Raw genomic sequence first — 15,362 nt, forward strand, 5'->3', positions numbered from 1 at the left:
ACCGGAAATCTTAGAAAATACTTAAAGCGGTGAGATCAGGATGAAACTGGATGGGAAGAATAGAAACCTGTCTAAGATACGTGACTGACATAACTGGACCGGATCTGCTCTCTTTGGTGGAATTGGGGGGGGGGGTAATTTTGAAAATTGAGGTATTTGTAACTTACGAAAGGGTGACCAGATCTTAATGAAATTTGATATTTAGAAGGATCTTGTGCTTTAAAGTTCTAATTTCAAATTCCAACCAGATCCTGTGACATTCGGGAGAGTTGGAGGGGGGAACCGGAATTCTTGGAAAACATGAAAATTGGAGTATTTATATCTTACGAATAGATGATCGGATCGTAATGAAATTTGATTTTTAGAAGGAATTCATGTCTCAGAGCTCTTATTTCAAATCCCGACCAGATCTTTTGACATTGTGGGGATTTGGAGGGGGAAATCTTGGAAAAACACTTGGAGTCGGGATGAAGCTTGGTGGATAGAATAAACAAATATTCTTGATACGTGATTGACAGAATCGCACTGGATTCGCTCTCTTTGGGGGAGTTGGGGGGAGGGGTTCAGTGATTTGGCGAGTTCGGTGCTTCTGGACGTGCTAGGGCGATGAAAATTGGTAGGCGTGTCAGGGAGCTGCACAATTTGACTTGATAAAGTCGTTTTCCCAGATTCGACCATCTGGGGGGCAAAAGGGAAAGGAAAAATTAGAAAAAATTAGGTATTTATAACTTACGACTGGGTGATCGGATCTTAATGAATTTTGATATTTAGAAGGACTTTGTGACTCAGAGCTCTTATTTTAAATCTTGACGGGCATTAAGCCTCTTATTTTTCCTTTTTAAATCAATCTATTGATTCATAGAATTTTGTTAGAGCTCATACCATATGATCTCTTGGCTCTTAGTTCTTCTCGCCTCGTCACAAGTGCCATATGAGCTCTTAGCTCTTGTTTATTTCTGTAATTTTTTCTATTTATCGCTCAAAGAAGATATATTGGCTATAGGGCTGGGTAGCTGTCGCATATATTTAACTCTTATAGATTTTAGTCCATCCTCAGTTTGAAACTGGTGGTCACCTGCTAGAATGGAGCTTTCCACCCGAAAGCAGAAACATGGTTTTATGAAACGAAAGCTTCACTGCATAACTTCAGATACTTCTCTCTCACATACGCTATAAAACTCCAAGTCTATTCGCAAACTATGGGCTCTGGCTCAAGGACAAGCAAAAACCATCCTTTTTGGCCCCAGGCAATAGCTCTAATAAGGTCACACTTTCTGTAAAAACCGCAGAGGTTAGACCCTTACCACTTTCAAGGAATAAGCTGCAATTGGGGTGATAGGAACAAAAAAAAGCACGACCAAAACAAACTGTAGCTCTCGTAACACAATAAATCTATATAACCTATATAAAAATATACTGTTTGAACCTGTATACCTCTGTTAATGTGTTAATCGCTTGCCCCGTGGAGGTGGGTACTGAGGGTAAAAAAATAATAATGAAAATGAATAAATTAATAAAATAAAAAAAGCAAAAAAAAAGAAAACACCAGAAAAACTAAAAAATAAAATAAAGAAAAAAAAACATTCCAGCAAGAAAAAGTAAGATACATGAATCAGTGTAGATTCTGACATGATTAAACGAAAAGAGACTTTTTCATAAGTGGTGCATATTGAAATAAAGCCCCCTCCTTTGCCCATATGTGGTGTCTCTGTGTTTAGTTTTGTAAAAATCGCTAACCTTTCACAAATAACATATTTTCAAAAATCAGGCACATTCTCTAATGTTATCAACTTTTAGGGGACAATTCTAAGGATAATGTGCATAAGTATTTGAATCAGTATAGAACATAGACTATCTGAACCATAAATTATTTCCCAAATTAGTCTTTCTCGCCTACGGACGAGAAGTTTTTCATTACCCACTTCCATTACCCAATAAAGTCTTACTTGCTGGGCGATATTGAATCTGCATACCAGATGAAAATAGGACCCTGATCAGAATAATTATCTCACCTGTACTACTACGATCTTCAGTTCGTCTGATATATCGGAAACAATATTTGAGTTCTGTCGCATAAGCCTATCTACAGGTGACTCATTGCATGTATTAAATAAATAAAAAAAAGTTTTTTTTAACTGAAATTAAGGAGCGACATTAAAACTTAAAACGAACAGAAATTACCCTGTATATGAATAGGCTTTTCCCTCTTCAACGCCCTGCTCTTTACGCTAAAGTTTTTACTGTTTTAAAAAGTAGAGTTGAGAGAAAGAGTCAAACTTTAGCGCGAAGAGCAGGGCGTTGAAGAGGGAGCAGCCTCTTTCATATTCAGGGTAAACAAAGTACGGCTACTATTTACCCAATAGTAAATGGGTACTGGTATTGGGCCGTAATATTGGGTAACATTGGAATTGGAAAATTGGATATTAAATTGGATATAAAATTTGATATAATAATGGATTGGAATAACTGGATATAATTGGAATAATTGAATAATTGGATATAAAATTGGATATTAAAATTAGAATTCGAATATTGGAATCCGTAATATTGCAAGATTTTGAGAAAAAAGGAGCGAGGGAGGAGGCTTAGTTGCCCTCCAATTTCTTGATTACTTAAAAAGGCAACTATAACTTTTATTTTTTTTACGAGCGTTTTCATAAGTAAAAAATATAAGTAACTTACGAACTAACTTACGTAGCGAACTTCTATATTCGTATGTCTTTATTGCGTATATGAGGGGGCTCACTCCTCTTCGATACCTCGCTCTTTACACTAAAGCTTCAATTTTGTCCCAATTCCTTCAGAATGACCCCTGAATCACAAAGGCCGTAGAATAAATAGTTGAAATTACTAAAAATACTTTAGCGTAAAGAGCGAGGTATTACGAGGAGGTAAACCCCTCATATGCGTAATAATTTCTGTTCGTTTTCAGTTTTAATGCTGCTCCTCACTTTCAGTAGAAGAAACTTTTTCATATTTATTTTTTCATTGTTTTCTTAAATAATGCTGGTAAATCCTCCGCCCCCTCCATTGAAAGTCTCTTCCCCCATGAGAAGTTTCTCCATGGAAAGATCCTCCCACGTAACCCCCCTCAAATCTCCCCCTCCAACCAAAAGATTCCCCTGAAAACGTCTGTACAATTCCCAGTAACCATTACTATATGTAAACACATGTCAAAGTTTGTAACTTGCAGCCCCTCCCACGGGGACTGCGGGGGAGTAAGTCGTCCCCAAAGACATAGTTATTAAGTTTTCGACTATGGTGAATAAAATGGCTATTTCAGAATTTTGATCCGGTGACTTTGGGGGGAAATGAGCGTGGGAGGGGGCCTAGGTGCCCTCCAATTTTTTGGTCACTTAAAAAGGGCACTAGAACTTCTAATTTCCGTTATAATGAGCCCTTTTGCGACATTCTAGGATCAATCAGTCGATACGATCACCCCTGGGAGGAAAAAAAAAAAAAACAAAAAAAAAAAAACAAATAAACACGCCTCCGTGATTTGTCTTCTGGCAAAAAATGCCACATTTTTGTAGATAGGGGCTTGAAACTTCTACAATAAGGTTCTCTGATACGCTGAATTTGATGGTGTGATTTTCTTTAAGATTGTATGACTTTTAGGTGGTGTTTCCCCCTATTTTTAAAAATGAGGCAAATTCCATTTTTTAGAGTTTCGGATACCATTGAGCCGGGTCGCTTCTTACTACAGTTCGTTACCATGAACTGTTTGATTTAACAGCGTTGTATTTGCCAGAGTTGCCACTAAGCGATTACTATCGGTGTAAAGATTCTCCAAATCAAGATTGAAGGGAATGACTATGTCAGGATGAATCATTGATATCTAAAAATAAATATCATACAGTTTCCGTCTCAACCGAATAAGAGAGAAAAGAAGAGAATGGGAAGGAGAAGATAAATAGATGTATGTTCATATTCTAGCTAACTATAAAAACATCGTGCTTTGATATTTTTAGCTTTAGCCTCTCCCCACCAATATGAGCAACAAATACTCCTTCACAAAAAGCCTGGACTTTCACAAAACATATAAGACCGTAAAATTTTGGATGCAAAGCCGTAGTTAAAAGGACATTACTCTTGTCAAGAGCTAAGTTTCCTACAGTGTCTGTAGTCACTTTTGACTACGAATCACTGATCCATAAAAAAAGAAAATAAAACTGAAAATTAGAAATTAGAAAAAATACCTACTTCTAACTTTAGAAATATTAAAAGTGGTCTGGATGCAAATATATTATAGGCTAAAGATGTAATCTTAGTAGTGCTCTTTGTTTGTGGATCCTAATGGGTTTAGTAAGGTCGTTATTCTGACTATAACCTTGCTCACATATGTTACGCTTTCCACTCGAAAGCAGAAACATTGTTTGATGAAACAAAAGCTTCACTGCATAACTTTAGATAGTTCTCTCTCACAAAGGCTATAAAACTCCAAGTAACTTCACACACTATAGGCTCTGGCTCAAGGACAAGCAAAAACCATCGTTATTGGCCCCAGGCAAGAGCTCTACAAAGCTTTCCAAAATGCAAAGTCATATTCATCAATCCTGCCTAAGGTCCACCCTTTCCGTAAAAGCTGCAGAGTTTAAACCTTACCACTTTCAAGGAATAAGCTGAAATCGGGGTGCTAAAAAAAAAAACATGACAAAATCTAAGTGTGGCTCTCGCAACACAACAATCACTACAAACAAGAGTTAGGGTACCACCTCCTTCTCTTACTGCAAAAGTCTAAAACCTACTGCGTCATTGGTGCTTTACTAAAAACTGTATAGGTCTTGAACAGTCTTGGAAAGTACAGATAAAATCAAGTTGAATATTTGATATATAATGATATTGATTGTTGAAAGATCATCAGTTCAAGATTTTGTTTCACTGTAATTTTCATTTTTATTTTCAATGCTGCAATAACTGGAAAACAAAATTTTTCTAATACAAATCGTTTTCAGTGAATGACGTAGTAGGCTTTAGGTTTTTACAAATAAGGATCCAAACTCTTGTTTGTAGTGAAACTATATTTTTCTTGAACAGTCTCGGAAATAACTAATACAATTAAAGTGAATATTTCGTGTTTAATGATATTAATTGCAGAAAGCTCATCAGTTCAAAATTTTAGTGTAATTTTAATGTTTATTTTCAACATTAAGAAGAAAAGAAAATATTTGTAATATAATTCGTTTTCAGTAAAGCGCCAATAACGCAGTAGATTTTAGACTTTTACGGTGAGAGAAGGGGGCGATACCCAAGCTCTTGTATTCAGTGAATTTTGTTCCTTTCAAGTTTGATTTGCATATTCAATTTAAGTTCCATCCTTTTAAGATTTATTTATTTATTTATTTATATTACTATCTATTGTAGGTTTGTTTGCATTGATGGTTGTCTTTTTTTTTTAATTTCTGTTCGTTTTGGGTTCGTTTATGCTTCAATAGCAAAATATTTTTTTTCGTTTTAAGTTTTATTTATTCATTTATATTAGTACTTGTATGTTTTTTTGCTATGATTGTTTATTTATTTTCTGCTCGTTTTGGGTTCTATTTGTTCTTCAATAGCAATTTCTCGTCGTTTTGAGTTTGAATTTTAACATGTATTTGTATCTGCTGATCTTAAGTCCAACATAGCCTTTACTTTTGTTTGAAGAACTTCTTCTTCGGAATTTGTTTTTCATTAATTTTTATTTGTTTTTGATTGCAAAAAGTTTCAAGTTTTTAAAAAAATCCTTATTTCAATATCAAATTTTTTTTTCAACATCAAACTTTCATCAGTGTATCAAAACTAGTATCAATGTAACAATATCAAAGTAACAAAGTAAAGAGAACATTAAAGTAAACAAGATATAAAAGTAACAATAAGCAGCTTACATAACTTACGGCCCTTGCACCGTAAATCGAAGTTGCCACGTGAATAACTAAATACAATTATCAAAGTAAACAAAGTATAAAAGTAACAATAAGCGAATTCTGTAACTCAGAGCCATTTCTCCGGGGCCGGGGATAAGAGATCCCCACTCATAATCAGTATATAGAGCTATCCTCCCATTTGCGCTACAAATGGGAGGATATTTGGAGGTGGGGTTTGATGCTAGGGGATGAATGGGGATGGATGTGCACAACATTCTATCGGTAGCCCTGTTTTCACTAATCTTAGGGAACAGCTAGCAATGCATCCAGGAGATCCAGAATCAAACATGCCCTTTTTTCTTAATAAATAACCTGAAAAAAAGAAACTAGAACTTTTAATTTCTCATCACTTTAGTTCCCTCTGAAGTGTATACAACTATCCCTTCCATAAAACCCCTTTTCTCCCCTGGGCTTAAGTTAAAGCCCTTCCCCCAGGCTGGAGGGTGGTATGTTGAACCTTAGTGGCTTGTCATCTGATCGTTGGACTATGTTAAACATAATGGTTATCTCAAAACATTGATCAGATACATTGTGGGAAAAAGAGTGTGGGGAGGGGGAAATACCCTCAAATCACTTTTGATGACTCTTAAAAGTTCACTAGAACTTTCAATTTCCAATCAAAAGAGCTATCCCTGAAGTTTATACGACCACCCCTTACATTATACTGTATATGCCCCCGGGCTGTAACTTACAACAATTCCCTCCAGACTCTAGGGGTTTTGCCCATCCTGTAGTTTTCGTTATTTGATCTTTAAAGTATTTTCAACAAAATAGCTATGCAAAAATTTTGATCGAAGGCATTTGGAATTTTGTTTCTGTTTTTTTTTTCGGGTGGGGGTGGGGGGGGGGTTGTTTTGGTTGCACTCCGATCACTTTTTACTCTTAATAAGAGCACTAGAATTCTTATTCAAAATTGAATGAGCTCCCTCTAAATTTTATAAGACCATCCCTTCCATAAAAACCTTATATACCTCTAGGGCATAATTATTTACAACTCTTGCCCCGGGTTCTGGAGGGGATGTGTTATCTCTGGAGCTATGGGGAGGAGCTAGTTGCCATCGGATCACTTTTGAGTCTTAAAAACGAAGTTATAGCTTTCAATTTCTAATTATTTGAATCCCCTCCGAAGTTTATACTACCGCCTCTTCCATAAAAAGCTTGTTATGCCCCCAAGGCATAAGTTACAGCACTTCCCGTGGGACCGGGGTGGAAACATGCTATGCTAACCCTTAAGTTTTTTTTTATCTGATCGTTTGGACTATTTAAAACAAACTGGCTATCCTAAAGTTTTGATCGGATGCATTTGGGGAAAAGAGGGTGTGTTTACGCTTGGATAGGTGTCCTCCAATCATTTTTGACTCATAAAAGCTAACTAGAACTTACAATTTACAATCAAAGGAGCCACTTATGAAGTTTATGCGACCACCCCTTACATACAAACTTATATGCCCTTGGGTATAACTTAAAACACTTACCCCAGGGCTCTGAGGGTTGTGTCGACTCTAGAGTTTTTGTTATATGACTTCTGAACTATTTTTAACAAAATAGCTGTCTCGAATTTTTATCGAATTTGGCTTTGGGGAAAAAAGGGCGCTGTGAGAGGCTAGTTTCCCTCCAATCTTTTTTTACTCTTAAAAAGTGAACTAGAATTTTAATTTCCAATCAAATGAGGCCCCTCTGAATTTTATACGGGCACTTCTCCATTGCCCCCAAGGGCATAACTTACAACACCTGCCGCTGGACTCTGGGGGTTGTGTTGACCGTGGAGTTTTTGTTTTCTGATTTTTGAACTATTTTTTAAAAATGGCAATCTCAAAATTTTTGTCTGATGCATTTTGGGGAAAGGCGTGCTGGGGAGGCTAGTTCCCCTCCAATTATTTTTACTCTTAAACAGGGCACCAGAGCTTCCGTTTTCCAATTGAATGAGCCCCCTCCGAAGTCTTATACGACCACCCGTTCCATATGAAATGCCTCTGGGAAAAATAATAATAAAAATTGAAGCCATATGGTGTGTGTAGGGGGCTAGTTGCCCTCGGATCTCTTTTGACTATAAGAAAGTGAGCTAGAACTTTCAATTTCTAGTCAAATGAGCCTCCTCTGAAGTTTATACGAGCATCCCTTCCACAAGACCATATATACCCCCAGGACATAACTTACAACGCCTGCCCTAGGCCCTGTGGGGCGGTGTCGACATCGGAGTTTTGTTCTCTGACCTTTGAACTATTTTTAACAAAATATCTATCTCAAAATTTTTATCTGATACATTTGGGGGAAAAAGGGCATGGTGGGAGGCTATCTGCCCTCCTATCACTTTTGACTCTTAAAAAGTGAAACTACAACTTTCAATTTCCAACCAAATGAGCCCTCTCTGAAGTTTATACAAGCACCCCTTCCATAAGAACCTTATATGCCCCCAGGCTATAAATTATAACGCCTGTCCCCGAGCCCCAGGGGGTTTTGTCAACCACGGAATTTTTGTTATCTGATTTTTGAATTATTTTTTAACAAAATGGCTATCTCAAAATTTTCATCGGATGTATTTGGAGGAAGAGGTGCTGGGGGGATTAGTTGCCCTTCGATTACTATTGACTCTTAAAAAGGGCGCTAAAACTTCCGATTTCTAATTGAATGAGCCCCCCTCCAAAGTTTCATGCGATCACCTTTGCCATATGAGATACCTCTTGAAAAAGATAAATGATAATGAAACATGGAAGCCTTATGATGTGGGGGGGGGGCTATTTGGATCTCTTTTGACTATTACAAAGTGAACTAGGACTTTTAATTTCAAATCAAATGAACCCCCTCTGAAGTTTATACGAGCACCCCTTCCCTAAGAGCCATATATGCCTCCAGGATATAACTTAGAACGCCTGCCCTCAGGCCCTGGGGGGGGGGGGGTTGACACCAGAGTTTTTGGAGAAAAAGGAAAAAGGAAGGAAAAACAAGGGTGTAGGGGATAGGTGCCCTTCGGTCTCTTTTAACTCTGAAAAAGGCAACTAGAACTTTTAATTTCCAATCAAATGAGCCCTTTCTTATCTTTATACGAACATCCCTTCTATAAGAACGATATTTTCCTCCAGTGCATAGCTTACGATGCCTACCCCTGGACCCTAGGGGTTGTGTCGACCCCGGGGTCTTTGTTATATGATCTTTGAACTATTTTTAGCAAAATGGCTACCTCAAAATTTGTATCGGATTTATTTGGGTAAAAAGGGCGTAGGGTGGGAGGGGGGGTAGTTGTCCTCCAATCACTTTTAACTCTTAAAAAGGGTACTGGAACTCTCGATGTCCCATCGAATGAGTCCTCTTTGAAGTTTATACGACGAACCCTTCCATATGAAGGTCTTCTAGGAAAAAAAATAATAAATAAATATAAAAACATTGGAGCCGTATGGCCTTTACTATAGACAACGCTATAAGTTAATAATGGTCCCATCTACAGCTCTTTAGATACGATATCTCTTGTGATAAAAAAAAATTAAAAAAATGAACTTATGATTGTTATAAAATACTATGTTCAGCGGTTCTTCATTTTGGAGTCTTAACATTAGCATCTAAGAGTTAATGAGCCTAAAAATCCATTTGTAAGGTCTTTGATTCAATATAACCTCGTCTTTGATGGATGTTCTCAAAAATATGCACGTTTGGTTATTTCACAAAATTTTAGAAAAAGAAGTTCAACTGTCTTCATTCTTAACATCGGCACCTAAGAGTTAATGAGCCTAAAAATTCCGATTTTAAAGTCTTTGATGCAATGTAGTCCCGGCTTTGATGGATGTTCTAAAAAAATATGCACATCTTGTTTGTTCCACAAAATTTTAGAAAAAAAAAGTTGCAGTAATAATTGCTGCCTCTTGAAATATAGCCTGTCTTTGCAGCTTGATTGTTTTTAAACCAAAATCAAATCTCCTGATAACTTGCAATCAATTCCATTCAATTTTTTTCTTATCATACATAGAAGAAGAATGTTTTAGGTTAATCTTCTGAGCTTCAGTTTTTTTCTTGCTATTTCATTCATAAAACGGTTTTAATTATTTCAAGGGCCTGTTCTCTCGAATAACTTTTCGACAGCCTGTTTACCTTGGGGGCCCTGGAAACATGACATCAGCTGGAATGAAGCTTTCTATGGAGAAGGGTTTCCATGGATGTATAAGGAATTTTGAAGTTAATGACAACAAATATGATATTGGACTTCACTCAATTAGTGGTTGGGATGTCGGTAAGAGCTTTCATTTTTGTCATTGTAATTATCAGATTCTTCCAACTTAGATATACGAATATTTAGAAGATATTTTTTGGATCAATGACATTTAGCTGATGCAAAAATTTCATGTTTCCTGACTGATTTTAAATATGTGCTGGATCATAAATTCAGTGACAGCATATATTTATCAGAAAGTGGAGAATCCATGAAAAAAAACCTAACTGAACATTATCTGCGTTTTCATTGCTTTTTAATGAAGACACTTGGAGCTTTAACTATGAAAAACTTCTTTCCTGTAGCCATCTAGTGATCTAAAATTAAACACTTATATTTTTTTCCTAAATCAGAGAGAGACCCGATAACCCTCATAAAGTCTCCACTGGTAACATCGTTGAAAATAATATCCAAAGAGCATAATTTGTGATTATGGCACTGGTGCTTTTTTGAGCTAAAATTAATGGAAATACGTGTTCGAATGAAATGCAGCCTAAATTTTTTCAGTTTCTTAAAACATCTTTCACAGTGCCGCACATAGATATGCGAGGTATGTCCGCCCAATTCCACTGCTAGCTTATTTGTTCAGCTCTCACTTGAAGGAGCTACAGGATGATTTTGTTAGAATTGTTGCTCCAGGACACAGTTTCAAATGATACAGCACCGGACAAGCTGATAAATAGTACCCAGCTTGAAATAGAAAAAAGGAATCAGGAAACAAAGCGTTTACATCCAGAATCAATAAGATTGCGGGCGTAAAACCGAACAATTGTAGTAATCAGATTAGTTCTATCTTTTTCAACTGAATATCTAAATTCACTAAATGCCTTGCAAGGTAACGAAATTTTAGGATTTTCCCTGGCTATTGAACAATCTCATTAAGCGGGGGACAGAAGAAGATTTGAATTGACGCTGGTTATCGAAATAAGGTCAAACTGCTTGACTTTTTTTCTCTGGTAGCAGAAGAAAACTTCCCAAAACAATTGAAGAAGACAAGTTCAACACAAAAAAGGCTAGAATGCGTTTAAGTAATTGCTTATGATGGGAAACCAAAAATGCTTGTAAATTGTATCGTTGCGTTTTTACAATTGTTAATAATAAAAAAAACTTTCCAGAAAACGAGTTTTTCAAGGAAAAAGGTCATATTGACCTTTGGTACAGTACAGCTGTTCACACTCGTACACAAAATGAAATAAATTCTCATTCGTACATCCACACGCAGGGCAAAAGTTGGGGCCAGTCGCCAGCCGAAATTTTTCCAAAAATTTCCATCTCTCACCTAAATCCAAACTATCCCCTCTTACCAACAACAAATTCTTCAAATCCTCTCTATTCAAACCCAATTTAAAGTAAATCTCCTCCCCACAAAACCCTTTAGCTTGGGAGTAAAGCCTCAAGAACATAGATTGTTCCTTATGAATGAAAGAATGAATGAACTTTATTACCCGTAAAATTATAAAAAACACAAAGTACGGAGTAGTATAAATAAACAAAAGCAAAAACGATAAACAGCGATAAGAAAAAATTCAAACTAAGAAAAGACAACATGGACTAATTAACCAGAATCAATATGGAAAAAAGGCTGCAGAGGGTCGTAAACGTGAATAAAGTTGATAGTCTTTTTACATAAATCATCACTGGAAGACCGAACCCAAGAGGGCACATTTATTAAACCAAATCGAGCAATTATTTTTCTGTTTCGGTGCCATCCAGGAAGCCGGAGGAGGAATTTACAATATCTGAAATAAGCCGCACGTAGAATATGACGATCTTTCTTACGAAACAGATGAGCCATGCCTGATAAAAACAAAAGCACAGGGGCGCAATAAGCGTTATAAGTCATGCGCAAACCGTTGCGATTGTAACGGATTTTGTTTGGGGACATTTTTCTGTTAGCGACGCGTAGGTTTTTCACAGCTTGATTAACTAGGGATGAACAGGTAGTGGAAAGTATTGAACTTAAACACAGACCAAGCCAACTAACTAAAGAAGAACATGGCAGAACTGCAGTCCCAGAAACGAATGGAGCGACCGCATAAGGGCTATTAAAACAAATAAACTCGTATTTAGACGCATTAACTGACATTCCAATCTTAGATAGTTCATGGGTTAATATAGTAAAACTGGAGAGCAATTCACAGCGAGTCTGGGCAACAAGAAGAACGTCGTTTGCATATGCAACAGAAGACAAACCAATATTACCGTAAGAAAAAGAACTTTTAAGGGGACGCTGGCACGATGCAAGCACACATTTAAATATACTAGGAGACAACACGGCACCTTGCCGAACTCCCTTAATAATTTTAATTAGCTTGCCACACTTGGATTTCTTGGTCATTAAGGGTTCGCTGGACTTCCTTCCATACTAACACGTTTTCTTCCATTGTGCCTTTTCCTTGTTTGGCCACGAATCACGTCTGCCGTCATTCAGAGTCTTAAAATGAGCTGAATTAAGAAACCAAAGTCAAGGTAGCCTAGTTATTTTCTCCCAAAATTTCACCATTCTAAGAAATCTAACACTCCTTAAAGTAAAAAAGCCACTTTTTCCCTTTTAGTACCACTGAACTAAAGAAATTCTTCAAGCCTAAAATTCTCTTAAAATATCTTAGCTGAACTACTTCTAGCTTAACTGCTTTAGCAAAACCCCACACCTCTGACCCCCAATGTAGACTAGAAGCTACTTTTGTCTGGAACACTCTTTTATGGATCCTCTCGTCAGCTGACTGGCCTAAATTACTTCTCAAAAGCATACTTACTTACCTATTACCCCTTAAATTATAATCTTCTACATACCTAGACCCTTTAACGCGTTAAACTTAACACCCAAAAAAACAAATTTTTCTTTAACCTCGTTCCTCCAAAATAAAAATCAATTCCCCATTTACTCCTAAATACTAACACTACTGACTTTTTAGTATTTAACGCTAAATCCTTTTTTTTAATGATCTTTTATTACATCTAATTGCTTCTGAAGATTTTCTCTATCAGCCACTGGAGCTATATCATCCGCAAATAACATACTTGATAACCTAAACCAATCCAAAGATACATATGGGGCTCCATCACTTTTCATAAAACTATCTAAATCATTAACAAACAAGGAGAAAAGCTTAGGAGATAAAGTACATCCTTGTTTCACACCCACATGAGACGTAACCAGCCTAGAAAATTTTCCCCTAGCCTTCACAACAAACTTCAGCCTCCGATACAAATATGCTATTATCGCTACAAAACAAGGCGGCAAGCCTATTTCTAACATTTCTTCAATTAACAACCTCTTATTTACAGAGTCAAAAGCAATTTTTAGGTCTAAAAATGCTAGGAATAGGCAAATTTTTTCCTTTAGTATATTTCCTTCTCTATATCTACAAAGTAAAAATATAGTCAACAGTGCTAAACGCCGATCTGAATCCCAGCTGACTGGGCTAATTATTTCCTCCTTATCTAACCAATCTCTTAGCCTAAATTCTAGAACCTTACAAAATATTATAATTACCTCATTCCCCATAAAGATAAACCTAAAGTTTTAAAGTTTCTTAGTACGTTTCTTAAAAAAAAGGCACTGCTACCGAAGTGTCCCATGAGCGAGGCCAGCAAGCTTGCTCTACTACGAACAGGAAAATAGCGGCCAAAATGGATATTAAAGTTGTCCTTCCTAACCTCAGCGCCTTTGTGGACATACCATCTGTTCCTGGACGAGGAATATTATTCATCTTTTTCAACTGATCCCAAACTTTTTTTTTTGAGATACAGGCCTAAATATATCATAATCATTCTGTCTTAAGGGGTATCTTACCGTCCCTAGACCTAACTCTCTATCCTCTGATCCATTTGACTCCTTCACCCTGATATATTCTGTGGCCCTATTTTCAACAATAATCTGGCAACGACTCAACTGGTGGGACATTTACTCTTATTCCCAGCCCTTGATTGAACATTTAACTACTAACCAAAACTCACTAGGGTTATTCACATTATTAGCTCTCTTCATATCTTTATTAATCTCCATTTGCCTCTCTCTCTTTTTAACTCTTTTAACCATATTGTCATCTAACCTTAATTTCTTATATTCACCTAGCCTGTGCCTATTCAATTCTAGATTCAATGGGTCTGTTTCTTTAAGTAGCCTTATGAAATGCCTCTGGAAAAAACAACAACATTGAAGCCTTATGGCCTTTTTTTTATAGGCAACGCTATAGCGTTGCTTCTGATTATTGTATGATTGATTCTGTTTCAATAACATTATAATACTTAATGAGCCTAAAGTTAAGAGTCTGGGAGTTAAAGAGAATAAACACTTGGCAAAATGAAACCAATTGACATAATCCTATTTTTCCAAGAATTTCCAGAAAGGGATACAGTAGGGTATGTATAGTCATAATTGTAATGTGTATTAATCAGCCACGCACATGGGGACTTATTTTGGGAGGTTGTCCCATTTTTGGAGATCAAAATTTGACAGATAAGGTAAAACGAACAAACTATGCAGAAATTGTAAGAATATGTTTGAATATAACATTTTTGAAAAGCCCTCTCCCCCTTCATCTTGCGTAGTTGATTCGAATTGCAAGTATGAATGTGTCAAATCTTGAGCTTTGTTTAGTCTAATTCTGTAATAATTTGAGATGGAGTGCCTAAATAACTGCTTCTCTGGAGTACAGGACATTCAAGTTAGAACGACTGATGTCAACTTTTTAACAATGGCTACGAAATATTTCTTAGCCCTAGTTCCTTAATTCCTCAGCTGACAAACTTTCCATGACAGCATATTGACACTCTTGATTCTCCAAGAATATTTAACTTTTGAAGCATGTTTTATTTATTCAGTGCGAAAGAGCTTTTCTAGATACCCAGAGTAAATACTGTTGAGTGTAACTATGTCCTCTATTCCCTTTGAACAAGAGTCAAGTCAATTCAGAAAAGGATGAAAAAATTGGCGGAATAACCACTCGAAGGACTTTGAGGAGAAAATAAAGCGAGAGAATAATCGTAAAACAACCGGGTGAAGTTACTTCTTTTCAAGGTAAACAATAAATATTCCCAGAACTTGGACTATTTCCAAGTTGACGCTGGTTCAACAAGAAGTTTTCCTTTAAAAGACGATAGAAGTGAGAAATTAATGAAATACTTCATATAGAAAGGAGGTTTAATGGTTGAGACTGAAGATAAAGATTTCGTAGATGAAAGTAATGAAACAGCAGAGTGAGAGAAAATAAAGAGAGATGGGGTGACTTGTCTGAATTAAGCTGTAAAATATGAAG

General features: G+C 36.5%; 1 protein-coding gene across 1 annotated transcript in view; it reads left to right on the forward strand.

Moving 5' to 3' along the window:
* Positions 1-15,362, forward strand: part of LOC136030143 (pikachurin-like) — a 108,315-nt gene that overhangs the window by 53,017 nt on the left and 39,936 nt on the right. Inside the window, exon 6 of the mRNA XM_065708842.1 lies at positions 9,945-10,122. Coding sequence (XP_065564914.1) covers positions 9,945-10,122 — 178 coding nt within the window. The remainder of the gene's footprint in view (positions 1-9,944; positions 10,123-15,362) is intronic.

This window comes from Artemia franciscana, chromosome 8 (assembly GCF_032884065.1).
Source record: "Artemia franciscana chromosome 8, ASM3288406v1, whole genome shotgun sequence".
Taxonomy (NCBI): Eukaryota; Metazoa; Arthropoda; class Branchiopoda; order Anostraca; family Artemiidae; genus Artemia; species Artemia franciscana.